This window comes from Bombus affinis, chromosome 1 (assembly GCF_024516045.1).
Source record: "Bombus affinis isolate iyBomAffi1 chromosome 1, iyBomAffi1.2, whole genome shotgun sequence".
Taxonomy (NCBI): domain Eukaryota; kingdom Metazoa; phylum Arthropoda; class Insecta; order Hymenoptera; family Apidae; genus Bombus; species Bombus affinis.
This window is the reverse complement of record NC_066344.1, coordinates 9,593,533-9,621,223: the sequence shown is the minus strand read 5'-3', so window position 1 is coordinate 9,621,223 and position 27,691 is coordinate 9,593,533. Positions and strand designations below refer to the sequence as shown.

The 27,691-nt window shown below is 43.1% G+C and overlaps 3 protein-coding genes across 16 annotated transcripts in view; 2 read left to right on the top strand and 1 right to left on the bottom strand.

Annotated features, from left to right (window-relative positions):
- Positions 1-21,856, top strand: part of LOC126916769 (myocardin-related transcription factor B-like) — a 245,503-nt gene extending 223,647 nt beyond the window's left edge. For 3 of the 4 annotated variants that reach the window (XM_050723040.1, XM_050723122.1, XM_050723184.1), the window contains 10 exons: positions 8,290-8,355; positions 12,398-12,694; positions 12,860-13,233; positions 13,503-13,787; positions 15,380-15,520; positions 15,837-16,023; positions 16,170-16,469; positions 16,609-17,219; positions 17,342-17,857; positions 17,937-21,856. In XM_050723040.1, coding sequence (XP_050578997.1) covers positions 8,290-8,355; positions 12,398-12,694; positions 12,860-13,233; positions 13,503-13,787; positions 15,380-15,520; positions 15,837-16,023; positions 16,170-16,469; positions 16,609-17,219; positions 17,342-17,857; positions 17,937-18,290 — 3,131 coding nt within the window. In that variant the 3' untranslated portion in view covers positions 18,291-21,856. The remainder of the gene's footprint in view (positions 1-8,289; positions 8,356-12,397; positions 12,695-12,859; positions 13,234-13,502; positions 13,788-15,379; positions 15,521-15,836; positions 16,024-16,169; positions 16,470-16,608; positions 17,220-17,341; positions 17,858-17,936) is intronic. The other variant, XM_050722954.1, reaches the window with a different exon arrangement.
- A 148-nt stretch (positions 21,857-22,004) lies between these two features.
- LOC126924228 (aprataxin) lies at positions 22,005-23,547 on the top strand. 2 transcript variants are annotated; one of them, XM_050738528.1, is made up of 5 exons: positions 22,005-22,322; positions 22,390-22,460; positions 22,539-22,809; positions 22,887-23,020; positions 23,079-23,547. In XM_050738528.1, the coding sequence occupies exons 2-5, from the start codon at positions 22,415-22,417 to the stop codon at positions 23,237-23,239; spliced, it is 612 nt and encodes a 203-aa protein (XP_050594485.1). In that variant the 5' UTR covers positions 22,005-22,322; positions 22,390-22,414; the 3' UTR covers positions 23,240-23,547. The 2 variants fall into 2 exon arrangements, with proteins under 2 accessions (XP_050594485.1, XP_050594565.1); XM_050738608.1 differs by lacking the exon at positions 22,390-22,460 and having other exon boundaries at positions 22,481-22,809.
- A 102-nt stretch (positions 23,548-23,649) lies between these two features.
- LOC126918014 (3-phosphoinositide-dependent protein kinase 1) overlaps positions 23,650-27,691 on the bottom strand; it is a 403,560-nt gene continuing 399,518 nt past the window's right edge. For all 10 annotated transcript variants that reach the window (XM_050725675.1, XM_050725807.1, XM_050725755.1 and 7 more), the window contains one exon: positions 23,650-27,619. In XM_050725675.1, coding sequence (XP_050581632.1) covers positions 27,509-27,619 — 111 coding nt within the window. In that variant the 3' untranslated portion in view covers positions 23,650-27,508. The remainder of the gene's footprint in view (positions 27,620-27,691) is intronic.

The following is a 27,691-nucleotide window of genomic DNA, read 5'->3' as shown; positions in this document are numbered from 1 at the left end:
GCGATTGTTTGCTATTGTAGTAGAGTCATGGTTATTGAGAATTCGCAGGAAGAACGATCTATTATAGGAGAAGTATGGGGAAGTCGAGCAACTCGGTGTCTTCGAAGCATCATCAATTCTCGTGCCATCGATTCAGATAGCCGACGGTGAAACGGTTGAGCATAACCGGCCGCAGTACCGTGTTATTTATTATCGTTCGTAAGGGAGACGTCTCTTCCTTGATACCGTTCAACGGATGAAGGTTGTACGCGATAGTGAAATGAAAAGCGGTGAATAAACGCCGAGACGTTTCGGAATATCGAGACGTGTCTGCGATGGTTTCCTGGAGTTTGGTTTTCAACCTGAGGATAAATTATCGATATTCGAAGATATCAGGGCTGCCTTTCGAATTTAACTGAATTTTCGATTCGAACTTTTTATTGCGCACAGAAACCAACAACTCGGTTGATGTTTGACGCAAGCACGTGCGCGCGTTCTCCAGCCAGCTGTGCGTCCAACCGACCGCAGACAATGGCGGGAAATGCGTCGCTGAAAAATTCAGCCGGCCACCGATAAATTCGCAACGCGTCGCCTCGAATTTTAATTAGTCTACTTGTGACGCTAAACCGTTCTCGATACGACGATTCGTGGAACTTTCTCCAAACGAAGTATTTATCGTTTTATCAGGCAGCGTATTTTTTGCAATTTCGAAACACGTGAAAGTATTCGAAATCACCGTGTACAACGACGTTCGTTACGTCGCGCGTTGATACTTGCCGTGTACGTTGGCTTGTACCTTTGATACTTTACGGTGGCGTAGCTGGTTGGTGTCGGCTCGATTAATCGTGGCTTAGAAAAACAAGGGATATGCGTAATTGGCTTCAAAAACGTTCACCTGTTCCGAAGCGCGTGCGCGGGATACCATTCGACCAGACGATTATTTTCTAAACAAACGTCTCTGTTTTTATTCTCGTCCCTCATTGCCACGTAAATCATATTCCGTCCGTGGGTTAGAGAAGAGCAGGCTCGAGCAGTCAATTTCTTCGGAGGCGTCTCATTTTTTCTCGCTACGCTTGTGACTTCATCGGGAAACTTCCTCGAGCGTGTACGCACGTGCTTGAAAATTATTTCTTATTTCTCTCTCTCTGCTTTTTTTAGATCTTAAAGTTATTCGATTATAGCCATCCTTCTTTTTACGCCGCTGCTGGTTGTCTAAGAAAACAGAGCGTTCGTTACCGGCGGCGAATAAATCAAAACTCGCTCGAACGATTCTCCTGCATTCTCCCGAAGAATTATTTTTGTTTTGCGACGCATCGAGATATGCCCGATTTAACGAATGGCTTAGGAGGAAACAAGGCTTTTAAAAAAACATCTAGTCAAATTCATACCGACGCTCTTTGGATTTGGAAATAGATTGTTTTCACGTGGTTTATTCGCGACTTGTAGTTTGAGAAAAAAGATCCACTTTGCCATTGAGACGACCGTGAGACAAAACACTCAGAGCTTTGTCGTTCGAACGATTAATTGGTCGCTTTATGGTCCTTTGGCAAACTCTGGACATTTGTTTTTTTTTTTTTTTATATTTAGAAAACAAATGGAACAAGACGAATAAAGTTGAAATTTTTATTTTGGAAACGGACAAATTTAAGAAGAAAGACGTTAAGAAATATAATTGTTTAAGATCTGTTCGATGAATAGCTCGTAGAGGATTGGAACATTTCCTGTTTCGAATAATCTCTGGAGACGAAACTAAGTCGGATCTCTAAATCGTCTTCTGTCGAGGCGCACTGGTAAACGAGCATGGTCTATTTTACGGCTAGGAATAGTCGAAACGCGACAACGAGTGGAGACAGATGAGGAAGAACTGTGAAATGCGAAAGGACGAGAAACGGTGGATAGAAGAAACTATGTCGAGAGAAGGGACAAGAGTTCTGTGCCGTGATCTCCGGGCCTAGTGGCTTTATTTATACTCAAAGCTACCGTATTATTGGATCACCCCCGCGATTCTGGCCAACTTATGCGTATCTTATGCCGCTCACGTGCTCCTCTTTTCGAATCCTCGATGGCCGCCCGACTTCCGTCATGCTGTCTCGAGACGCGTGACCTCTTTCGATAAGACGCATAATAATTTCCAATTTTACTATTCTCCTGTGTAACTCCTCTGATTGAAAAGTCAAGCTTTAAAATTGGAAATTTCACAGCACCAAATTCGTCTGTTGTCTCATCCGCCTTTTCTTCAACGATTTTCTTCTTCGCGCCGGCCTCTTAATGACTTCGACGTAAACGCAAATAGCACGTTATGAAATCGTGATTAATGCACATCTTTTAAATTACACACCAGAGCATAATTCGCCGTGTGGCCATCGAGCATCGAATAAATCTGTAAGCAACGCGCTACAATGTGGCCCAAGAGCCTTTAAAATCCGTCACTTGTCACACAAGCGATTTATCGAACCACTAAATCTACTGCGCGTCAGCTTTTCCAACGCGCAAACTATTTTTTCCCTACGAGTTCTTGCGAGTGTTCGCGTTCCTCCTTCATCAGGGCTGGCCCCTCCGATGACCCGTAAAACTGTCGCTGGTCATGCAGTCAATTCCCTTTTCACGGTTCCGGCGTGGAGCCGCGAGAAGCGTGGCGGCAATTTGTAAGATTAATCGTTGGAGGACTACCGGCGAAAATCGGGGTCAAAGTGGCGCAAAACCACGATATTTATGGGATCGTCGGGAGAAATCTCGCCTCTTCTGGAACTCCTTAACACTTTAACGCCGTGCTTAGGATTCCTGTCGGTTTGATTTATCTCGTGCTGTATCCCGTCGTAAAACGAGCATACGATGGAAGATCGTAAACCTGGCGACAACGCAGTCTTCAGAAATTACACCTCTGAATGGTTTCAAAAAGTGAGTCGTTCTTCCGGTACACAAATGAAATCTGATGATCCGCCTTACAATTTATAACGTATCTACTTACGACAACACTTTAGTTTGTATAAGCTTTTAGAAGCTCTCAAGATGATTTATCGCACTCGATCCATAGGATATTAAAAAAAATTTGATACTCGAGGAAACTATATCCTCGAACGAAGATATCGTTCGAGGTAGTAAAAGGTTATCTGTTACAGATCGACGAAAAAATAGCTAGAAAATACGATACTCGGCGAGGACTAAGGAACAAGTATCGAGGAATCAAGTTGTAAATATAAAAGCTCATTTGCCAGTAATCTTTCAAACGTATTGCACTCGGGCAAGGTGGACCCGAGGCGATCGAAAGGCGCCCCTTTCACGAACGAACGTACGAGCCTCGTGGGCATTGAATTTCAACGGGTGCAATACAGTTTATGCGACAGCACGAATTAATTCCCCTGGCAGAAGGTTTAATTCCGATCGACAGCTGTGTCAGCGATCCGCCGGCTCTCTCGCGCGTAATTACTCTTAACCACTCTAATTTACGTCTGGTAATGACGCGGTTAATGATCGTAATCTTTCTCCCTCGTTCGAGGCGACTTATTTGGACGTACCGCTTGAGGCTGCAACAACTTTCATGGACGTTGTTGCAGTTTTCAATTTCAAAAACACCACCATTCTCACTCGAGATTAACCAATCGCATCGCGATCATCGATATCACCAAGTAGCAAAAGATGAATTTGCCAGTTAGGCAAACCCAATTCCCATACGTTTTGAAATTGACGTGGATTCGCTATTTTGCTGCCCGTTGTTTATTTTAGCAGAGTAACTGAGATTTCTTTACGTTACTTCACGAATGAACAATATTTAAACTAAAACTTAAAAGAAGCAAGCTCAAACTAAAACTAATCTTAGCGTAGATCATTTTAAATAGAATATTCTAATCGAAGCGAACAAACTTAAACGATGAGAATATTTCGCTTGTACAGTTACGTACAATTTTCTCTTCCCTTTTTTTTCCTACCATGGATTACTACTTACTCTAGGATTTTAGCCATCGATGTAAAAATAAATACCAGTAGTGTCCGTCGGAAAGCTCACCTCCGTCGAAGGGGAGGTGCGCGGTGGCGTAAGGCGTAAGCAACGCGATCGGTAGATTCACTTGGCAGGAATGCAGCAAGCGAATTTGCATTCTATGCATTGCGTAAATGCTTATAGAGTGTAGCTCCCGTAACTTGCGGCTACCTCAAACCCCCTTAAACCGTGCAATTAACACGACGAACCAACGCGGCGACCCCAAGCATCCCTGCAATTCTTGGCACGAAATTCTGGAAAAATGAGCGACTCCCTTTGTTTCCCAACGAAATTTACAACGAAACGATAATTAAAAGCCGATAGATTAAACCAAAAGCACTGAACGAAACGTATGTACAGAATGCTTAAGATGAAAAATGAACCGTTATGTCACAAGTAGACGCTAGAAGCGTAAGTATAAGTGTTCCCATTCCTGTTAACGTATTATAATCACGCGTCAAGTGTTTGTTTCATAATAGAAAAAGTGATTTATGCGATGATTAAATCGTACAATATGTTAACTCGAGATACCACACAAATTATATTGGCATTCGGCCAAAACATCGACGGGCATTTTGTGAGAAATTTTTCTTCCGGAAAGTGGCGCGTGGAGATGGGTGCCAATGCTCGATTACGTTTAGTACCGTTGTTCGTGGCGATTCTTCGTCGCGAGGAACAACGATGAAATCTCCGAGAAATGCGAAACATTGCTGGAATCCGCGTGCCACCCTGACAGCCGAAGCCACGAGCCGTTGAGTCGCGAGCTGTCGGTCCACCGGGTACATGGGACAACTATGCACGTGCACCGCGACACCGAGGGAGAGCTGTCCCGTTCCGTTTCGTTCAGGGTATCGTACGCCAGCCTGTCCACCTCCGCCTCGTCCATCCGCTCGTTAACGTCCATCTTCGCGGTGGAGTCGCATACGCACCGCGTTCTGACTTCCGATGACCTCCCGCGATATTTCATCGACTAAACCTCGAGGGCGTGGTTTCTCGAGAACAGAAAATCGATTATCTTGTTTCACGATATTTCCTTCCTGATATTTTTATTTCTACTCGTAATTTTTCTTCGTCGCTCGAACTTCAAATTCACCGCTAAATAATTGGAGAATCGTCGAAAGGAAGAGGTTGCTTAGTTTCACTTCGTGATAATGTTGGACAAGTTCGTTTATTTCGAAGCTCCGCGTGCCTTCGACGGGTCGTAACTCTTACCTTTGTTACGATTCTCGACGGCGGCGCGCGACTTAATTAAGAGGAGCAAACACAAATATGCGGCTCTGGCTTTCTCATCGAGCACCTACCGGGCGAAGATGAAACGCGATACCGAATTAGAAACAACTGTGCCCATATAACGATACAAGAAACGTTGGCTCAGTATTTGGCGCTGTGTATTTTGGCACTTGCATCTAGTAGCCGTTTTGGTCGTTACCATTTGTCTTCTGTGGACCATGATACTTTCAGGACCGTCCCAATTCCCCGTTTTCTGTATATCTTTTTCCATTTCGTTGATCCATCGCCTATCCACTCGATTATTTATAGCGACCCTCGTTCAATTTTACGCAAACAATTACGACATGCAAACGATTTTATAACGTCTATATACAGTTAAATGTTGGTCGATACACAATCTTTTACATTAAAATCAAACACTATGGAACGTTTTCTTGATACAAGTTAGAATATAACAGAAATGTTTCGCAATTCAGTGCACGAAGCTTGCGGGAGAAATTAAAATTCGTACGTCTCCAGCATCACGTGACATGGAATTCCGAGCACCGAGATAATTTTTTGGCCGAATTTCCTAGTCGAAAGGCAGACGTCGAAGAATGCGTTGCCGCGCGCGTAGAATGACCGATCCGCGAATTTCTCGGCCACCAGGAGAAATATGCAATCGCGCGCATAGTTACGCGCGTTCCACGCATGATTGTCAGGATCGATAGCGAGGATACGATCAAGAATGCTCATTAGGCGATAGGATTATCGCAAATTTTTTTCTGACCAACATCTTACGCCTTAATTGCTATCCTTCCGCGACCATAAATTTCAGCGCACGGACATGGAGGCCGTTGTTGATCGGTTAATAAGTGAAAACTTGTTCGCTTAAGGATTCACGCGTAGCGAGATAAACGTAAGAAGTCATTACGTAAAGCTAATGGTGATTTTGTAATGGGACTACCAAAACCAGTCGGTCTTCATCCTTAACGTTTCATCCATCACAATATTCCATTCACGCGTACAGATCGTGCGACCAGATCTGTAATAACGTTATCGAGAAAAGTTCCGCGCTACTTTTTCCCAAACTATCCACCGGCGTCTTTAATAATTTTTCGATCGTTACCATGCACATTTCATTTCGTTCGCGCTCCATTTTAGTTCAACCAAAATGATATTGAAATGAAAGGATTCATCCAGCAAGAAGTGCTCGCTCTTCGAACAGAAACTTCTGAAGAGTACCTAATAGCTTGAGCGCAACGTTGAAACGCGGCATGAGCAGGGAGTGGACATTATAAACGGTCGATTATTCGCAGTCGGATACGTCGAAGTCAGATATTCGCGGCGGATCGACGAAAAAACTGACCGCGAAGGATCCCCCTGGTGCGGCTATGTCTCGCGACCAATAAACCGAATGGGGTAGACATTTTTCTCCGGGATACAGACTGCTTTGAATTCAGATTGCGCGGCCATGCGGCCCGCGGTTTTGTTCCTCTTACGCCGGCAATTTATGCAATCTGACCCGCGCGTCCTCCGCGTATTTATAACCAGGGGCCCTTTGTGTGTTAATTTGTAGCCGGGCCCGCGATCCACGCCACGCTCGCTCGCTCTCTTCGTGCTCCTCGTCGACCTTTGATCTGCGAACCCAAGCGGCGAACGACCGCCGGCTCCGGATTCCCGAATCACGATCCACCGTGATCGCCCCTTAATTAGCCGACCGCCAAATCGCCGCCGAATCGCAGCCGGACGCTGAACCCATTCGAGACTCGTGTACGTCTCATGGATGACGTCGCGATCGCTGATCTGTTCTCGTGACACGTGACTAGTAATAACTGGCGCGAATGGATTTGTTTTTCGTCGAAAATTGTTACATACGAATATTTGGATGCTGGAAGTTGCTTGTTTCCTTAAGTGGAAAAGAGGTGAGGGATACTCTATGTTTAGAACGTGAATTGGTCTTTGCAGGATTATTGGTTAAAGCAAGATATACAAGTAGTTATTCACCTATATTTAAGCGAAGCAAGAACCGTAAAACGAAGTGACTACATGGGATGTTTATGTTAGGACGATAAGGAAAACCATTGATTCGGTTAGATGTATACTTGTGTCGTAGCCAAATAAACTGCACGAAAGATTCAGCCCAAAACCTCTCGACTTTACGATCGCCATTATGTCTTTTAACTTATCACGCTCAACATCCCATTCTAAACGAAAGAAACTCAAACCGACACTTGACTTGCCCGTAGCATTCGAGAACCGCCAGTTTCCAGCCAACTTTCCGTGTAGCCGTACTTGAAACACAGGTAGCTGCCGGCATGAAAAACGCCGCTGCGCCGACAATACGGTACGCAAATCCCGTTACGCCTGGTATCCGGCTGGCGTGTCCGGGCCAGGAGCCACGTATCTCGAATATTCGTGTATCGAGCAGGATGATAACAAAATGAAAGTTCGAGTAATTTATGTAAGCACGCGTGGCGTGGCGCTCTTTAATTATCGAGCCCAAAATTAGCGTCGCGCGGAAGCACGTGAAAAATACACGCGTGCGGTGGTCCAATTAACCACTGGAAAGAAGGATTCCCTCTTTTCCATCTCTCCGCTGTGCTCACTTCTTTTCCTTTTCTTCTTTTTTTTCTTCCTCCGACCCCACCGAGTCACACCATATGGAACAGCTTAAACGGCATGCGGAAAGAAAATATTGGCTACCGAGAAATGGCCACGCGGCCATCACCGATCGACTTTGATCATACGATTTTTATAGAACGAGCTGTTGCTTGCCAGTGAAATTCCGCGGCTGTTCCACGGAAATCCTCGCGATCTGAGGTAATCTCGACTTATTTCCGCAAGAGTGCAACGATTCGATAAGATTAAAATGTGCTTGTGTTTTCGAGATGCTGCGAGATAAAGTACTATTCGAATAACTCGTTGAAATTGATATAAGCGTTTATGTTGTGACGAAGATTGGTTATTCGTAAGATGGAACGGGTTAATCGGAATCGATAGTTGAATGGTCTAGGTAAGCATCGAATTAAGGGAATCGAGCGAACGTACAAGATCGTGGAACAGATAACGTCATCGAGAGAAGAAACGAATTGTTGAAAGACGCGTTGTTTTCTCTGTTACAGCGCTGAAGGTGAAGCTTACGCTGAGGCGACCCATCAATCAGCTGGTTGCGCAAGGCATCATGCCATGTAAGTAACTCCACCGTAATAAAAATTTTCGCCGACTTTTTGTCGAATCCACGAGGACTCGGCCTTACACGAAATTTACAAGTTTCCCATCGAATTGAATTTTACGAATAATTTCCAACGTCCGTAATTGAAAATTTGTACGGCGATGTTTTTCTGCTCTTCGAATAAAGCAACGAGGCCATAAAGATTTCAAGACCGTAGACGAGCGTTCTCGTCGAATGGCTCTCAAAGCAAAATCAATTAGGAGTTTAGAGAGCACGATAAAACTGGACAAAAACAGTAAAGTCAGAGAGTTCGTTGCCGATGGTATTTAGTGGCCAGTAAAAGCGAAGGAAAACGATTCTGTCCGGTCGAACAAATTTATTTGCCCGACTCGAGAGGGGGCTTCGAGTTAGATTTAACAAGTTCGTCAACGTGTCGCGTTTTTTTCCTGCTATAACGGCCGATTAATCCACTTACAACTTAATTACCACGCGATTGCCCGTGATGGCTCGGCCAACCGCGTAAAAGGAAGTAACTGGGGCACCAACGACTTCCTAAAGTACCTTAAATTGACGTGCTCACATACAGTGATCAATTGCGCGCTAATATCGCGTGTGATCTTTCCTTTGGTTCGCTAGTAGTTGCCCCCTTCTTGCGAACTATCGCTCTCTACGAGATAATTACTACCAGTTCCAAATTCAAAACAAAAAGTTGAAAATCATTGGCATTAAGTAATTCAAAACAAATTTGCGATCAAATTTGTTTTATTGATTATCTACGATCGCGTTATATCCTACCATTATCACATCGAATGATCTATTTTATCAATTGCACGATACAGTTCGAGTATTCGATAACGTATAATCTAACGACAGAGCGAGCCTACAATCGCGAAATAATCTAATAATCCGACAATCTAGTGGAATCTATTCGTCGACGGAATTTAGCGACTACAGCCTAGATAATCCGACGAGGCAGTACGGTGCTTCGTATATTAAATTTACGTATAATTCGCTCGCACAAACCAAACTACCACTACACAGCAAACTTCATGCATCGAAATATAGCCTGTTTATCGCAGACTGGTAGAAATACGACGTTCGATACCCTCCGTTTCGTCTGGCGTTCGCGCGAACCATCGTGTGCAATTTCGTTCCACGGGATGTAGTCATTTACAGCTTGCAAGAGTCGAAGATATCGCGCATGGCAACGGGGTAATGGTTTTTTCGGAGAAGCGACCTGCAATTACGTTGTAGATCCGTTTACGTGACACGATTAATTTCACGTTGCAAAAGCAGCTAATTTTACCGAATAAAGAATTCTAATTTTAACGCGCGAGGAAGAATGCTCAAACTAGTTAAGATGAATCAAAGTTTCACGATCAACGAAGTAGGCTATCAAATCATTCATAGATTTCCTTACTTCGACTTCAATGGCGTTGCAAAAATATTTACACTGCACCAGCACCTACATTTACAATTCAGAAGAAGTATCTTTACATCCGAGTGAAACACGCACGAACGTCGAACAATGACGAACTGAACGGTCCATGCAGCTGCTCGTATCATCGTGTATTCACACGGAAGCGGTTGCATAATCGGCGAAATTTTCCGGACGCGCTCGCTTATTATATTATACAATGCGCCCACGCGCGATCCTCGCCAATGAACCAGCCGCTAAGAAACAACACAAAGCTGCGACTCGCTGCGAGAATCACGGAATCTAAATCGAGCGTTTCGCAAGCCACGCACTCGAAATCGTGGAAATGGCAGCGAATAATTTCCTGTATTCTCGTCGGCCGACGTAAACCGCAAAAATTGAATTCTACCCCGGCGAATCAAGACATTTAATACATCGTACTAACAACGTTCTTGAGACTATCGTGGTAGCGCGATTAGGACTGATTGCGATTGCGAGTTGCAATTATTTCGATCACGAGTCGTAAATCCAAAATCTCGATTGCCCATTCCCCTCGTAACAACGACTGGCGCCTGTTGCGTGCAATCGTAAATGATTTAGAGTTGTCGATTGCTTTTGCGCTTCTCCTCGTTTGCGTGATGAGACTCTATCGATGCGCGTGAACTATTCGAACGAAACGATGATTCTAGTAAAATACGATTTTTCTTTACGTTGCGTTAGACGTCGAATAGCTAACTTTGAATTACAATAGTTCTATAAAGAAGGATCTTTGATATTGAAACGAATTTACGAAAGTGCAACTTTCGTCGATACGAAAAAGAAATAGAAGGCCGTGGCGCGTTGTACACTGTGTGCGCGCTTTCACCCAAACGAAGCGATTACATTTGCATGAAAATTGAGACACTTTCGAGGCCATTCACGAATCTCGACGTAATTGCCTCGGATTTCGCGTAAATATCAGTGAGCCGGTCGCAAACACGAGAAACTCGAATATGAGGACGCATCTTAGGCTCACGGATCTCGCGTTCCATACGAATGTAATAAAGTCGCGCGACAACGAGAATTTATCGTACAAAATTAAATTCTCGACGTAGGTATCGTTTATTTTTATGGTCGTTCCCTCGACATGGTAAAACCTCGAGTCCCATGCACGTCCATCGACTCGTGATTTACTCGCATCTCGATAGAAACTAGACAATTAGGTCACAGCTGGCTTGTGCGAATATATACGCGTGTATAGCCGATAGTACACCCGCGGCGGCTTTCGCTAACAAACACGCGTGGGTGAGACAAAAGCCGCGAGCCATTGCTCGGGGATGTTGGAAAGGCCTAATTGATTCGAATCGTTCGGTTAATTTTAGCATTTCCTACGCAGTCTCGACTACGTTCGCCGCTCCCTGTCTTTGCACGCGCTTTCAGATTCGCGGCTCGCCAATTTTCCCGCAGCTAACGAGCTTCTCTTGTGCGTTACGCGGCCAATTCGTACACATAGCTAGAGCAACGATCGAACAAACGATCTCGGCGCCATTGAGTAGCCGCGATTTTCACGGATGATTTACGAACGCTATAAAATCTTGCGTCCATCGATGGACAAACGTAACGAACGATTCGTGAAATTATCGCCAACGAAATTATAAACATAATTGAAAGTGAGGTAAGTCGGAATTTATCGAGCACGAACGAACCCGTTAGTTAAGACGGTGGAGCAACGTGTTTCCATATTTTCATTGCCACATCGGCGCACCGTAGGTGGCATGTACCTTTTATTCCACGTAATGATGCGACAGTCGTGTGCGCGTCGCTCGTCCGGAAATAGTGGAGCAATGCTCACGTAGAGTGTAGAGAAAACGGTCCGGGGATCATTTATCCGGGAACTTAATGGCGTGCAGGAATGCGACAAGGCGTTTGACGTTGACACCAAAATGGCGCCACGAGGCCAGTCCTTTGAGGGCCATCGTGCCGGAAATTGATGCGTGCAGCATGCGTCGGAGGACACCCTAAAAGCTTCGAAAGTGCTTTTTCATTCGGCCAGTTCTTTTATTAGATCGCGCCCTTCGTTGCGGTGCACTGCTTCGCTTCTTTCGCTCCTCTCCGCTATCGACGCGCTCGAAGAAAACTCGATGAAAGTATAGTCGCATTCCACCGAGCGTGATTTAAATGTCCCCAGCGGAAGATAAAATCTTCCGAGCGTATGTCGCGGCCGAGATTTTAGTTCTACCGCGAGGGAATGACAGTCGAGTTTTTTAACCAGCTGGAAATAGTGACTTCCTCCGTGAGGCAAGGTTACTTGCTCTAAAATTACGCTTCGATCGAAACGCTGCTTCCGATAAAACGTAGTTCGTTGTTTAAAATACTCAAACGATAGAATGGTAAACAAATACGTAGAGAACGCGAGATTTCTAAATATGTATTTTCATCCGAGGAACATTGATTTCGGCGTCGAAACGCGCACTATTTTCAACGCGTCGGAAACGGTACCTGCGAAGATAAACTCTCGAGATCGCGTACCTTTATCGAGATCCTCATACCGGCACGTCTAGGGTATATTTAGTCGGTGTTATCGTGGAACAAATTCGACACGCGTGGTAAACTCTGAATAGATTTCTCGAAAACTAACGATTATCGATCGGTATTCCCACAGCTCTGAAGACACCACCGGCGTTTCACGAACAACGGAAGCAATTGGAACGGGCGAAAACTGGTGACCTGCTGAAGGCGAAGATCCAGCAGAGACCAGGTCGGGAGGAGCTGGTTAGACAGCATATCCTCGAAGATGTGGGTCACGTGGATCCGAGCCTGGCCGAAAGGCAACGGATGCTGAAGAAGGCCAGGTTAGCCGACCAGCTGAACGACCAACTCAGTCATCGACCTGGACCGCTCGAGCTCATCCAGAAGAACATTCTCCACACGGAGGAACCTATTGAGAGGGCGGTTAAAGGTGAGCGTATGCATCAACTCGATCTGTCTTCCGCGATCTTGATCGATAACCTTCGGACGTTTGTAAAAAGAGCATCGTTAACGTATCTTTTGTGTCACATAAACGCAGCTTGTTTCCTTATATTTTGCTTAAACTTATCCTTTCCTTGTTATCGTTTTCCACCAGAGGGTCACATTTCCTTCAAGGCCACCTGCGAAGGCCAAGTAACCAAGCCTCAGCATCCAGACCATTACATCACCTTCGAGGATGACTCTCAGAGTTCGGAAGGTGCACCGTCGCCCCAGCTGGAATCTCGGTCGGACGTTCTGGAAACAGCGGCTGCCTCGGCTGGTATAGTAACCGTTTCCCTTAGTATTCCAACGACTGGTGGTGCCGTGGTGGTCTCGTCCACGTCGCCGGTGTTCCAACAAGCGTCGAACGAGTCGACGATACAAACGTTCGCAGAACTGTGCAATACGGTGGTGGGTTCGCAGCAGCAACAGCAGCAGCAGCAATCCCAGCAGCAGGCGCAGCACAATCAACAGCATGCTTCTACGCAGGTGAGCGGCTCGAGAATCGCGTAAATCCCGATCTCCGACGGAAGGTTGATTTATCGGTCGATGTAGATGGACGATAACGGCGTCCCGAAAGAAAGACATTTCGAGACAATAAGCGGGGAACGTCGATAGCGGTGGAAAAAGCATCGAAATACGCCGCAAAAATAGATTTACGTCGGACGTTAAGAGCTGCTCATAAATTGGCAGCGTACCGATGTAAGCTGATTAATCGAGGATTCCACAGTGAAAAAAGCAACGATCTCTGTTAACAGGCGAGTCAGACAAACGGTCCATCGACGACCCTCCTTCCACTGGCGCCGGCGCCGAGTCCGATGTCCTTGGGCTCGACCACGTCCAGCCTGAGTCCCCTTTCCAATATCTCGATAGCGTCGCCACCGGCACCACCGCCGGCCGCCATCACCCCCAGGCCGCAACCAAGCCCCATAGCCGCTTCCACGTGTCAGAGGAGCGACGCACCCGGCAAGGATAAGAACAGGAAGAAGTCGAAGACCAAAAGCCAACCGAAGACTCGTACCATCAAGTTCCATGAGTACAAAGTGAGTCGCTTTGATTACTTCTATTGTCTCTTTGAATGCCCCTATGTTGTCTTTTACTAGCGGTACCGATCCACTCACGCTTTTCATTGTGTTTCGCTAGATATATGTACACGACTGAGATAGTTCTTGGCAATTATCGATCTTCCCATTGAGTATTATACATGTATTATAAATCGATGATACGCGAGCGATGTAACGGTAGAACGTACATAAAAGAAAAGAACAGGAATCGATGTAGCGTTTACTACTTTCACTCTTGATTCTGTTTATATTTCTCGGTGGTGGGCGTGAACGCACGGCTCTCATGCCAGCAAGGTGCAAATATATTACTTAAACGTTAAACCTGGCCGTACGAAAGTAAAAACTCGCGTAACGTTTTATGACTCGCCTCGTACAAAGCGTGGTGTTACGTTGCCGCTAAAATTCGGGAATATTTTCGATTCTCCGTGACCCCGTAAATGTAAAGCGAAATCGTCCTGTATCGGCCACCGATATTTGGAAAGATAAAAGAAAGAAGAAAGAAGAAGACGAAATGATTCGAAGTTAAAAAAACTGCGCGAAATAGAAAAAAGATTCGAGGAGGAGACGAAACAGAGATAGGAGACAAGGAGGCAGAGACAAAGAGGAAACAAAAGAAACAAGAAGCGAAGAAAGAAAAAAACGACAAACTGGAGAAAAGAAAGCAGACGAGAATGGCGAATGGCCGAAGAAAAAAAAAGTAAGAGCAAGCAGTAGAGAAGGGGTAAAAGCAAAGTAAAAAGGGATACGGACGGCCGGTAAATCTCGGCTCCCGTAGCCCGCGAGGGAGCAATCTCTTTCTCTCTCTCTCTCTCTCTCTCTCTCTCTCTCTCTCTCTCTCTCTCTCTCTCTCCCTTTCTCTCTCTATTTGGGCAAAGAGAAAAGAACGAAACGCAGAAGGAGATCGTATCGGGTGATTAACTCTCGCGATCTCTTGAAGGGCCTGGGGCCCGAGGCCCACCTCGTTAGCTCTGAGTAATTCGAGCGCTAATTGCACCTAAGAGCGAGGAAGCCAGGGAGCGGTGAAGAAGCGGTTCCAAGGGGGTCCAGGCAGTTTGGAGCTGGGAGAGAGAGGAAGAGGGATCCAGGGTCCAGCCGAGTTCGCGATAGGTGCCAAAGGCCCAGGCCACGCTCCTGAAACATTCGGGATATGGCGTGGTCGGTGTGAAAGCGAACCAGGAATGGGCGTGCAAATGAGGGCGCAGAAAACATCTTGATGTATCATTTATCACTCGCGCCTTGGCTTCTCCCACGTTGCTGATCCTCCTTGGACCGCTAACTTGATTTTTGCGTTAGCCTTTTCGTTCATGCGTTTCCGCGACGAATACTATGTAGGAATTTTCGACGAAGACTTTTAAAGACAAAGACGATTAAGACGTGGAAAAAGAATCGCAGCTGGCAACTTTTGTTATCTGTTTTGTGCCGTGAAGAAGAATATACGGATGTTTGTAGAGTGGAACGATGATTTTGCGATTAAGCAATTAGAGATGATCTAGGAGTGGAGGATACCGAGCCCCTTTTAATTCGTCGGTGGTCATTAATATCGACTGACATTGAACGGTGATTGTTCCCAGGGTCCGCCAAACGCTCAAAAGACCTCAGTGTCGTCTACAACTTCCGGCCTCGGGTCGGCACCGCCTGGCGAGACCAGCTACGAGCTACTCCTTCAGCAGCAACAGCTATTTCTCCAGTGGCAGCTCGAATGGCAGCATAAGGTACGCTTGCCTCGACGAAAGCGATCGCCGACCAAATAGAAATATTATAAAGCGTCCACTTTCTTCGTCTGTTAGCAACAGGCGAGCGAACGGGCGAATCCAGCCGGATATGTCTCGTTAACGCCATACTTTCACCCCGACAATTTGCATGGCAATTACGTTATTACGTCTAAATTTATAATCGAAAATTGGGCTCAAGTTACGAGACGGCGGGGTTACTCAATTCGAACGTTCGTTTTATGTAATTATCGTGTACCCGGATCTGAAGCTCGCGGTCCGCTCGGACGTTACATAATTCGGTTGTTTTGTTGTCTAGTACCCTCAGATTATTCTACCGGCAGCGCAAAAGCCGCCACTGTCTTTGAACAGCAGCGGTGCCAGCGACGCTGGAAGCATCAGCGGAAGCAGCGTGAATGCGCCGAGTCCTGCACCCTCGAATTCCTCAAACAATCCCTCGGAACAACCGCCCTTAAGGCCTTTGGGCAAGCTGGAGGACATGAAAGGTAAGTGTCCTAAGCTCGATTCGGGACGAATAACGAAAGAATCTGGTTAATTATATCGCTGAGAATAAACTGTACTCATGAAAAAAAATAACAAAGCACAGACAGTACCAGTGATTGATTGACCGAAATAAATGTAACCCTTTCAGTAAGTGATCTCAAAGTAGAGTTGAAACGTCGAAACTTGCCGGTATCTGGCTCGAAGCCACAGCTTATCGAGAGATTAAAGCCGTTCACGGAATCGTCTAGCGGCAACTCGACGTCTAGCTCAAATGGACCGCACGTGACGCACATGGGCCACATATTGATGGACACCCCGGGGCCAGTCACATCCGACGAGTCGAGCTCCCATGCCAAAAGTCCTGGCTCAGCCGTCAAGGACGAACCTAACAGTCCTCGCACGGATTCGCCGCATGGTAGCGAACACGACGATCCGTCGAGTCCCCCAGGTATTTCAGCGCGTTCCTTATTACGTATATTTCCTCCAGATATAAAGTAGAAAATACGATGTACACTTAAATGAACGATAAAACTTTCGAAAAATGAATTTTTCGGAACGCAACACACGTCCGTGTTTTCACGATGTAGCCCGTGTTTCAGGAGACGACATAATCAAAGAGCAAAGGAAACGGATAGAAGAGTTGCAGCGTGAATTATACAAGTCTCAACAGCAACTTCAGCAGATCCGACAAACTCAACCGTCTACGGTTCACGCTGAGAAGCTAGTGTTGCAGCAACACATCCAGAACAAAATGCAGCAACAGCAACTGGCGTTACATTTGCAGCAGTTGCAGCACCTACAGCAGCAACAGCAGCAGCAACAACAGCAACAACAACAGCAAAATCAACAACAGTCTCAGCAGCAGACGCAACAGCAACACGCTACGTTCCAGCAATTGAACGCAAAAGCTAGCCTCGCTGCGTTCTTGCAGGCGCAGCCAAATAATACTGCTACCATTCTGGACTCTTCGACTCTGACTGCGATTAATAATAAAAAGAATCAGACCAAGAACAGTGCCACCGTGCAAATACCCGCAGCGATAGTTTTCAACCTACCCAAGCCTACGAAATTAAATGGCTCGCTGCTGAGTGCTTTGATGGCGCAGGCGCAGGCTCAGCAACAGCAACAACAAACTGTTACTGCCGAAGATGGAAAACCACCGCCTCCTCAGTACGACGAAGCCGCAAAACTTTTAAAGGTAAAGACGTTTGCTTGTTTTAATATATTTGATTTGTAATAGAAAGAAAAGGAAGAGAAAAGACTGTATTCGTGTTCAAATAGAACTTCAACGATTCTATTCCACAATTCTATTCCGCTCAGGTTAAAATTGAACCGGTTCAGAAGAGTCACATCAAGAGTCAAGTCGTGGACGATGTGTTGGAGATCCTGATCAAGAATGGCGAATTACCACCGAGCGCCGCACAGGACCCAGCCACACCAACGACACCGAACAGACAGCTCCAACAAAATTTGGTGTTCACGGCACCAGCGGACAGTCAGACTCATTCGTTGGTTTTCACCGCTGCTAGTCCAATCAGTCCGATCAGTCCGATTGCCATGGAGGTTTCCCAGAGTGATTGCGTGAGTTCACCGGCGCCGGCGCCACCGCCACCGCCTCCTTTGCCTTTGGCAACCTTCTCTATCCAGCTGCCAACCGCGTTACAACAGTTACAGCAGCAGGAAGAGATCTCGTCGTTCAACACAGACCTGCTAACCTCGGAGGGTGACCTGGACGCCGCGATGCTGCTCAGCCCGCAGTCCGCCCAGCAAGCATCGCCTGATCCTCAGCCTCCTCAAGAAGTAACGTCTTCGGATAACGCAAATTTAGACCTCAAGGTATATCCGATTACAAAGCGAGGATTTTCTTCGTCTTCAAAGTCAATGGAAAATATATCGTATTGATTTTTCATTTCAGGAACTCGAGTTGGACCTCGAAACTCTAGACACGATGGATTTCAGTCAATTGGATTGCGACTTAGGAGTAAAAATGGAAGCACCCCAAGAGTTGATGGACATCGGCGACATGCCCATGGACATGGACGATCCAGACTGGCTGGATTCCCTGATGCCTCAGTCTCCTCCGACTGCTTCCACGGTGTCGAATCATCAGCCAGCCCCACCGACAAGTTTGTCGAGTGGTACAGACATTTACGACCCGTTGCTAGCTAGTAGTCAAGACCCGTTTGATCTCTTTAACATGGAGGACTCCGACTTCAAGATGTCTTCCGATCTGTCACTAACTTGGGACAAAGTCGACTTCGCAACCTAGCCCGAGATCTTTCCTCGGAGCTCGGCCTTGTGTACTTAATCCACGTATCAACGGGAAAACGAAAAGATCCAGCGAGGCACAGAAACAACTTAACAACCTGACGAAGCCAAGTGCTACACTTGTTGTGATTAATCTGTGACTACTTTTGGTGCATTTTTATGAATCGTTTTGCAGTTGCTTGCCTCTGATACTGTTTTCTAGCGAGTTCAGCGCTGTGCAACTTCCCGTGGACATTCAAACTATTGTACTTACGCGTACAACTTACGCTTCTCGATATCGAGCGAAGAACTTTCTTACGAAAACTGAACTAGGAGTAACTAACTATATAATTTTCACGAAACCGCAATTCTAGGTGAGTAATTTAAACACGTGAAAAAAAGGTGCATAATTGCGAGAGGATCGTAGCGTGAAAACGCAAGGGTGAGAATAAGACCGCGAAGCAATCGTTTCTAAGGGGTTTTATAATAGAAGATAATTGTCATCAGTGCACGAATACTTTGGTCTTCCTCGGTCAGTATAAGAACCAATGCATAGTACCGTCGTTCTTTCGTTTCATCGGATCGGTCGCGCATTATCGCGTGGATCTTTTTCTGTAATTACGGCTATTTAAGATTCGAATGATCGTCCGAACGGGACGAATGTAGAAAGCGAAGATGAGTTCGTAATGGCGAACGCATCCTGCGACCGGAGATAAGACGACAACGACGATATCTTCAAAATTCTCCAAAGAATCTCCTTACGAACGTTTTAGCTAGTTTTTACTATCCAGTCTACAGTCGTGTGTTGCTTGAGTTTTAATAACTGCGAATAGCATGTGTGTTAAACAGGAAAACGGGAAAGCGGCGTATATGTTTTTCTCGTATGCTTCTCCCTTCCAACCTCATTTCCTTCGAACTACATCCCTCCGAAACAGAACCTTATTCAATTGTAACGGCATAATCGAAATACTTATTTATGAAAATAAGTATATTGTAACGGTTGTAAAACGATTGTATGTATGTATATATGTATATAGGCATAGATATACATATATATATGCATATATGTAAAATATAGTGTACGCTGAGTTCGAAAACACAAGTGCGTTCGGTAAGACAAAAAGGAAAAAGTAATTAAAAAAAAAAAAAAAAAAAAATGAAAGAAGAAGTAAAGAAAAGGAAAACCAGAAGAAGCAAGATCGACGGCTTTCCCGCACAGCTATATATAATTTTTCTAAGGCAGAGCATGTGATGTTAGAGATTACACATACATATTATAATCAATAATCGCATAGAAATTTTCAGAATGGGTGCAGACAAAAGGTATACCGATGTAAGGGTATCGTGCGGTTCTCCTGTTTCTTCGTTTCCCTTTACGAATCTTTTTTGTTGTTTTTGTGACATTCCATGTTTCCAAATGAGCAAGAGATCGAAACTACGCGTACCACGAGCCACGCTTTTGTTCATAAATTTGTGCAAGAGTTAAGAAGGATTCGTCTCAGAATTTTGATTGGCCGATCGAAGCTTCTAACCTAACTTTATACGTCGCATTGTACCCAATTCGAAACGATAAATGCAGCTATGTTTATTTATATTGGATTGTGTCAAGATGTTGTTATATAGGTTACGTTTGTGTCGTATGTGTTTCATGTTGTATTCTACTGAACGTACGCAAAATAGAAAGCACCAGGGAAGAAGCCACGCGCCTTCCATTTCTCTGAGACGTTCTTTGCAGAACCAAGTGGCTTCGTACGCCTACGTAACGATAAAGGATCGCACTGCCTAAATCGGTAATAAGGAGCGAAAGTGTTGAATGCGTACAGTGTTATCTAGCGTGATTAATACGTGAAAATGTATGTGAGTGCGTCGAGACGGTATCAGCGTATGAGATCAGCGATGGTGCTAATTGAAACCCCACTTAAAGCTATCAGTTGTCCTCGAGTGGCCGCGATTGAATCACAAAGCAATCTTTTACAGTACGGTCCAATAACATTTCTGTAATTCAGGATACTTTTGTTAAAGTAAAAAAGTATCTTAATTTTTTTACGATGTATGAATTCAAATTCTAAAGACGAAGAGTGCTTTGTTGATTCGATTAGGCGTAGTCCCTTATTTTCACGATAGAAAGTGGCACTTTGGCAAGCAAATACATACCATCATCGTTCACCCCATATCGCACAAAGAAGCAGCAAAAAGCAACATTCCAAACGTTCTTCACATGCAATAGAGAAACATCGTATCAGCCCCGAGACACCATGCTCCTCGTAGAAACAATGAAGCAATCAGTCGCGATGCACCCTCATTTTACGGTAGTTCCTTTGCAAAGCACTAATTCTCACTTAACGTGTTTCTCAATCAGTGTAAATGACCCGGATCGTAAATACTTAAATATCTTAACGAAATTGACGATCGAATGTAATTACAAATACAAGCGGGTGAATAAAACAAGTATATTCGGAATAAAACTCGAGCGCAACACTTTTCGCGCGCCATAACCTACTCAATTTACAGTGCCCTCTCGTGTTTACGGTCAGAATCAATTCAGAATCCGTGCATTTAAATCGAACCTGGTCCCATTTATTCGATTGAATATTAAAAATCGCTTTGTAACTACACTACTAATTTTGCATTTAAGCTCCATAGCGCGGGAAAATATGGAAAAAGAGGAATGTTTCCACGAAAATACAGAAGAGAACATGGTGCGTGATCGGGGTAGAAAATCGTGCCAAAAATCCCCTTGCCACCGCGTATCGCTTCGTCATTACAATTGTATCACCCGTTGCCATGACAATAAAAGTTTGTATCGTGTTGTAAAATATTGTATCATACGTAAATTAGAGTCATGAATATGCCGACTTGTCATCTATGAAACGGGCTTGCTTGTACAAATATGTTTAGGATAAAACAATTGCGATATTTAAGCACACTTAAGTGATCACAAGCAAGCGGACGACCAGCGCCATCGACCAACATATAGCGTACGATCCCTCATCTTTTTTGTTTCTTTTTTTTAACGTATTGCAGCAAATATCGTTGCTTAGCATTGTAATCCTGTAATTATTTCATTTTCTTCGAATCATGAATCATGAAATCTATCGATGATTGATTGATTGATTTGTCAGGCTGTGCGAATCTGATAGTCTGTCGTGAAACGCGTGAAAGTGTCTTTGTTTGTATAATCGAGCGTATGGGAATATTGTCGGATGAATATATGAACAACAACAAAAAAAAAAAATAAGCGATTAGATGAAATTCTACGGGACGAGACTCGTCTGTATATAGAGTTTTTGTGAAATATACTTATAACATGCTACGTGCGGTTGTACTGAAAGTAACAAAAGATAATGTAATATGAACATGAACATGCGTACGCGCGGACACACACCTACATACAATTACACAAACATATTTTGTATGAGCATGCGAAAAAGAAAAAGGTATAAGTTTTGTTAAGTATCTATGAATTTATTGTAATGTACGTTTAAGTAACGATCACGTAATTATTGCTAGAGAGAGTGTTATTTATTTTTATTTGTTGCAAATTTATCGATTGCCTTCCATTTGAGTAAATAAATAAATTTAAAGTTATTATAGACTGTTTATTCTTTTTCCGTCTCTATTTACTTAGGAAATTCTTTTACTTATAAAAATGCACACATTTAAATTCTTTTAGAAATTCAAATTTCAAAGCCGCTAAGAACTTGAACGCATGCGCATCCGTATTGTATGATTCGGAATAACGGAGCGTAGATAAATGTCAATTTCAGTTGACGTTGTTCCGTATTCAGAAAGGTCGGAAGTGAACAAGATTAATTAAATACAAAGGAAATGAAAATTGATAAACATGCTTAGTGCTAATTACGTACACACTACGTCTTTCCAAACAGAATGCAAGCACTCTCTCTATAATTATCTACTTTTCGTACCTTATAACACATATCACATCACAAACATAACCTCTGAGATATTTATACGCTAATCTGTTTTAGTATAAAATTCATAGAAATTGAAGTACTATTGACCAACAGTGAATCTTATTCTTTGCATTACCCCGGTAAGTATAAAATTACGATATGATTAAAATAATATTAAATTAATTTGGAGTTCTTTCTTATTTTTAGTACTTTATTACTATATTATTGCATTATGCTATTTATAACATGGACAAAGTGCCGAAAATTTGTTTCACTGTGTGAGTATATATTTTGATAGAAATTACGATCTGCAAAAGGTGAAAATCAAGAAATAATAATGAAACGAACCCTAAAAGTTACATCAACCGATGCAATAGCTCCAAAGAGACGTGATTGGGCAACAGGTTTGCTTGTTTCTATGGAAGATCCTCAGTATAAAGTAAAGGAAAATGATAAAGTTGTTGTCATCAAAGATAAATATCCAAAAGCTCAATATCACTATTTAGTTATACCAAAAGCAGACATTCCATCTCTGTGGCACATAAAAAAAGAAAATGAAGATTTATTGTTCCACATGCATAGCGTTGCTGAAGATTTAACTCAAGAACATAAAGAGTCTGAGTTCCTGTATGTATAGATATTGTTTTTATTCCACACCAAAATTAAGTCGCTCTAATACCATGTAAACATATTATTTGATGCAGTATTGGATACCATGCTGTACCAAGCATGCACAGATTACATTTACACGTAATAAGTACAGATTTTAATAGTCCTTGTCTAAAGACCAAGTATCATTGGAATTCGTTTACAACTCCCTTCTTCCTACATTCAACAGGTAAATGTATCTGTGTCCGTTTAATAAAAGAACAAACCTCATTTTTTATAAATTGCAGACATTTGCAACCAGTTACGCGAGAAAGGTGAACTGAAGAAATTGAAATCGGAAGAGAGCGCGCAACACTTGAATACTCCGCTAAAGTGTCACAAATGCCCAACCATTTCAAAGAATATGCCGGATTTAAAAAAGCATTTGCTGGCGCATTTGTCAAATTAATCAGAAAAATCTCTTCCTATACCTGTTTTTACGCAAATAACCACCGCTACTGTAGCACGCAACATACTTCGAAGAAAATAATCAATTATTCAAATAACTAGATGTGCTTTTTATATGGTAATTCCTTAAGTTACAAGAAAATTCAGTAATAAATGTACTCTTATGCAATATGGATTAATGTTAATGGAATGAAATACTTAAGTTCCAATGTCATCAAGACATTTTTAGTGTGCCATATGATCTTAAGTATCTTGTAATTAGTTTATAATGTACAATAATTGTATTGTAAATATACATTCTGTATATACCTTACCAAGAATTTATTGATTCTTTTTAACTTAATATATAGGAATAAAACGGTAATTTTCAAACAGGATAGGAAAGGTTATGGTAATTAAATAACACATAGATATGCGATATTTCGGAAAATTTACTATAAATAAATTTGATATTAATATTAATAGGTTGTATCACCTATAATATCAATTACATACTAACTATTTACAGAGTCTTCTTATCCAATGTGAAGTATTTAATGTGTATAAGTAAACCGTTGTGTAGGTGTACGCGTGTAAGTGTACTTTAGTCTGCATACATTTAATAATACTGCAATTAATAGTTGAACCGTCCTTGTTACGCCGAAACGGTAGGCATTTGAATAATCGCAAGGCCTTGCTGTTATTGCTTGCGTAGTTTACATTAGTGCATTCGAATGTTTTCTTTTCTTACATACACATATTCTTGCTTGATCTTTTTAAGTATTCGTTCTTCCCTCTCGCGAGCGTATAAATTAAATTAGCTAGATCTTTTGCGTCGAATGACACTCAACAAATACACTAGAAGTTTTCTTTAAGTTCAGTTAGAGCAAGTGAACTATAATAAAAAAGGAGGTAAGCGTCGCCCTTTGGGGGTTAGGAATCTCAAGACCAGTCTCCAAAACCGACGGAAAACTATTTAATAAGCGACCATCCTTCCCCTCGACAGGAGCCAGCGCTTAGGAAAAATTTACGCATTTCCATCAGAAAGTTTGCAACGTCTACATAAAACGTAGAACCTACAAAGTTTACAACAATGGAAACGCCGGTGTCGCACTCCGTATCAACGACCCATGATTAAAACGATTCTCAGGGTTGATGATAGGATAGTGAACGCATTCTTTCTTCGGAAAGGAAGCAGTTGATCGAGGCAACGAGGAACTATAATATCGGACTCGGCCGTGAAACAGCGTCGCCGCGTCGTCTTTGTTAAAGCAACATTCGCATGCTTTATAAATTTTGAGAATGTCCTCGACACGCGCTTCGTTTTGACAGAAAGACTGCGTGTATTGGTGCTTCATTTTACCTAACGCTACCGAAACGCTATTCTGCGGAACGAAGAGTATAAGGATTAGGACGGGGAGGGGGCGGGGTGTCAGCGGCAACAACTATCGAATACCTCCTCCTCGCGATCGATTCTCACTAATTGAAGAGAAAGAAACGACGAGGGTGGACGATCGTCGAGCCTATGCGCCCCGTTTTAGCCCGCAAGCACCGTACGTGGCAAGCCAAAAGCGGTCATTTTGAAAAGCCACTGGGCACAAGGACAATGTTGATCCATAAACGAATCACCATTTTTTCGAGCACACTCACGCGGCGTCGCAGGCACGACGACCGAACCACCCTCCATCGAATACTTCTCCGAATACCCTGTTTAAGTCTCTCTAAATATCGCGAGGAGAACGTGGAGATTATCATGCGTTTATAGTACAACGTGTAATGAAACGGCGCAATCAAGTCGTGGCAAAGGTAACGTCAACAAAGTATTAAACCTAAGCGCGTATTCGGCCTAAAATCTACAAACGAACGTTTATACACGATTCTCCTAACTACTATTCACAATTCATAAATATTTTATATAACTTTACGCGTCTATGTGTATATATATATACCTTTTTATATATATAATTATATATGTATATATAGAATATTTATGTATAGATAATATACAACTGTATCGTACACAGTCCGGCCACGACTCGATAGCGCCACAAAGTCGAGGAATAGCGTTTCGGCAAGTCGACGCGATAAACGTGGCAGTATTATTTACAAAATACCTAAAATTACGCCTAAAGAGGATAGAGAGTAATAATATAAGTTACAGAACGTATTATAAGCACGTGCATGCGTATATACACGCGACGAGCACGCATTCGTATGCGTGTATCTACGTATGCAACAACGACGCTATGATAGGGATAGTAATAGGTATAGTAATAGTAATAGTAATAGCACTAATAATAATAGTCGCAGTGGTAGTAGCGGTACTAGTACTAAGTCTGTATGTGAACGCCTACACATAAACGAAGCGTGTGATCCTTACTAACGCGGAAACGTAAACTATAAAAAATAAATAAACGTAGGACGATTACGGCGAATAATAAATTAAGAAAAGATCGCGTGTGAGAAAAAAAAATGAAAAAACAAAATCGTTCAATTAAATACGTCGACAGTTACGAGGGGAGAAAAATACTTATACGTTGGTAATACGATGAAATAATTAATTAATATTGTTAACTATAATCGTAGTAGAATTACTAAATATTAGAAACTTAGAATAGTAGTAAGAACGACAACGACGATAGCTTGAACGCAACGAGTGTAGTAGTGTATGTGTTTGTGTGTGTGATTCTCGCAAATCTAAACGGGATACTACTTCTCTTAAAGCTATCCTTTTTAAAGGGTTCTATTTCCTAACTACTTAATTTATAGTGTTCAAGTGCCAAGTCTTTCACGGGAAAAGAACAAAAAGAACACTCTTCCCATCTCCACCGCTTCTCTTTGTACAACAAACGCTAATCTTCTTCTCTTCTTGCATCTTTTTTCTTTTAAACTACTAAACATTATTTCCAATTAAGACCTAAACAATGTTTTTCTACTTCCCGGCTATACACATTGTTCGATCACGTCCGCGAGGGCCAGATCGGAGACGAAGAAAATCGGACTAAGAAACGAACGTAAAAACGCCGTGGTTGGACAACGATTTTTGTACTTACAAATATATAGAACTATGTATAGAATTAGTATATGCTTTACGAAGCCTGCTCTTCGTGACATCGCGCTAATATTTACAACGTACCGAGGAGGAAAAGGGGTAACGAACAACGAGAAGAATACTGTAATATGAAGAGAGCAAGGGACCCAACGGAATAACGCGCAACATTCCGCAAATCCCTTTCAGGCAACGTAAACTATTTATTAAAGCTGCAAAGCGGCAATGTTGTCCCCCACTGCATTTTTTTTAATCTTTTTTTGGTTAACTTCGACTATATAAATTGATGTCCTAGATTCGTAAAATCGACAGCGAACACAAAACTATCATACGAATCACACATTGTCACTCCGCTGTCGTTTTAACTTCTAAAAGAACTCGTCTGTATTTTTCTATTTAATTTTGGCTATATTTGGAACAAAATTGCTACATACTGCCACTGCTTTAAACGCGAATAATCGACATACGCCTGGCTTCCGTTTACGTTAGTCTAACGTTAGTATAACTCTTTTGTTCCTTTCTTCGTCAACCAGGTACTACTGTTTCTCGTCTCTTCTCCCAAAGAGTTACGCAGCGTCGATTTAGCACGATAAAATTTTGATTGTGATGTCCCGATTACGTGTCACGAATTATAAAGAACAAAATTCGCGCGGATGAACGACTTTATTTTCCTTTCCCCGTAATGAAAGTAGTGGGCAAGCCAGGCGACCTCGATCACGAACGTTATGTCACAGGCAGCACTTTAACATTGTGAATACACACAGCTAAAACCTTGGCTAAAAATTTCGCTATTCCTTGTGTGTTCACGTTCGAGGAACGTCGTGCAGCTTTTTCAAGGTTCCCCGAGTTCGATAATAAATAGCAAAACGTAACTAGTGAAAAAACCGGCAATTGCACGATTTCGATAACACTTTTTGTGCCTTTTTATAGCTCTCCATTCCTCTGTACTTCAACAGAAGTCTACCTATTATATAAACACTTTGTATTTTTATCTAGAAAATTTTCCTAATCTGTACACAGTGCTTTGAACGCGTTAGAAAAATGCTAACCTATTCTAGAATGTACCTCTCCTAATGCCGAGTTACACGCTAACAAACGATCTAGATAAACGCCCCCTCTGGCCATAAACAAATTAATAATACATCGATGATCGCACCTCGCGGACATTGTTATTACCGTAATCGGTGAAACGTTCATTTGCTCTGTTCCATCCGAAACGATCTGTGTTCATCAGTCTTTTGTTTAAGCGGTGGACTCCTGCAGGCCGTAGTAATGGACTCGCATATTCTCGATCGCTCTACACCACTCCAATGCGAATCCTTCGGGATCTTCGAGATAGTACGTTCTGTTTGGCTGTAACAGGTAACGACAGCAAATTATAGAAACGTCGTAACGAAAATGTCAATTATAAAGGGAAAGGCGCGA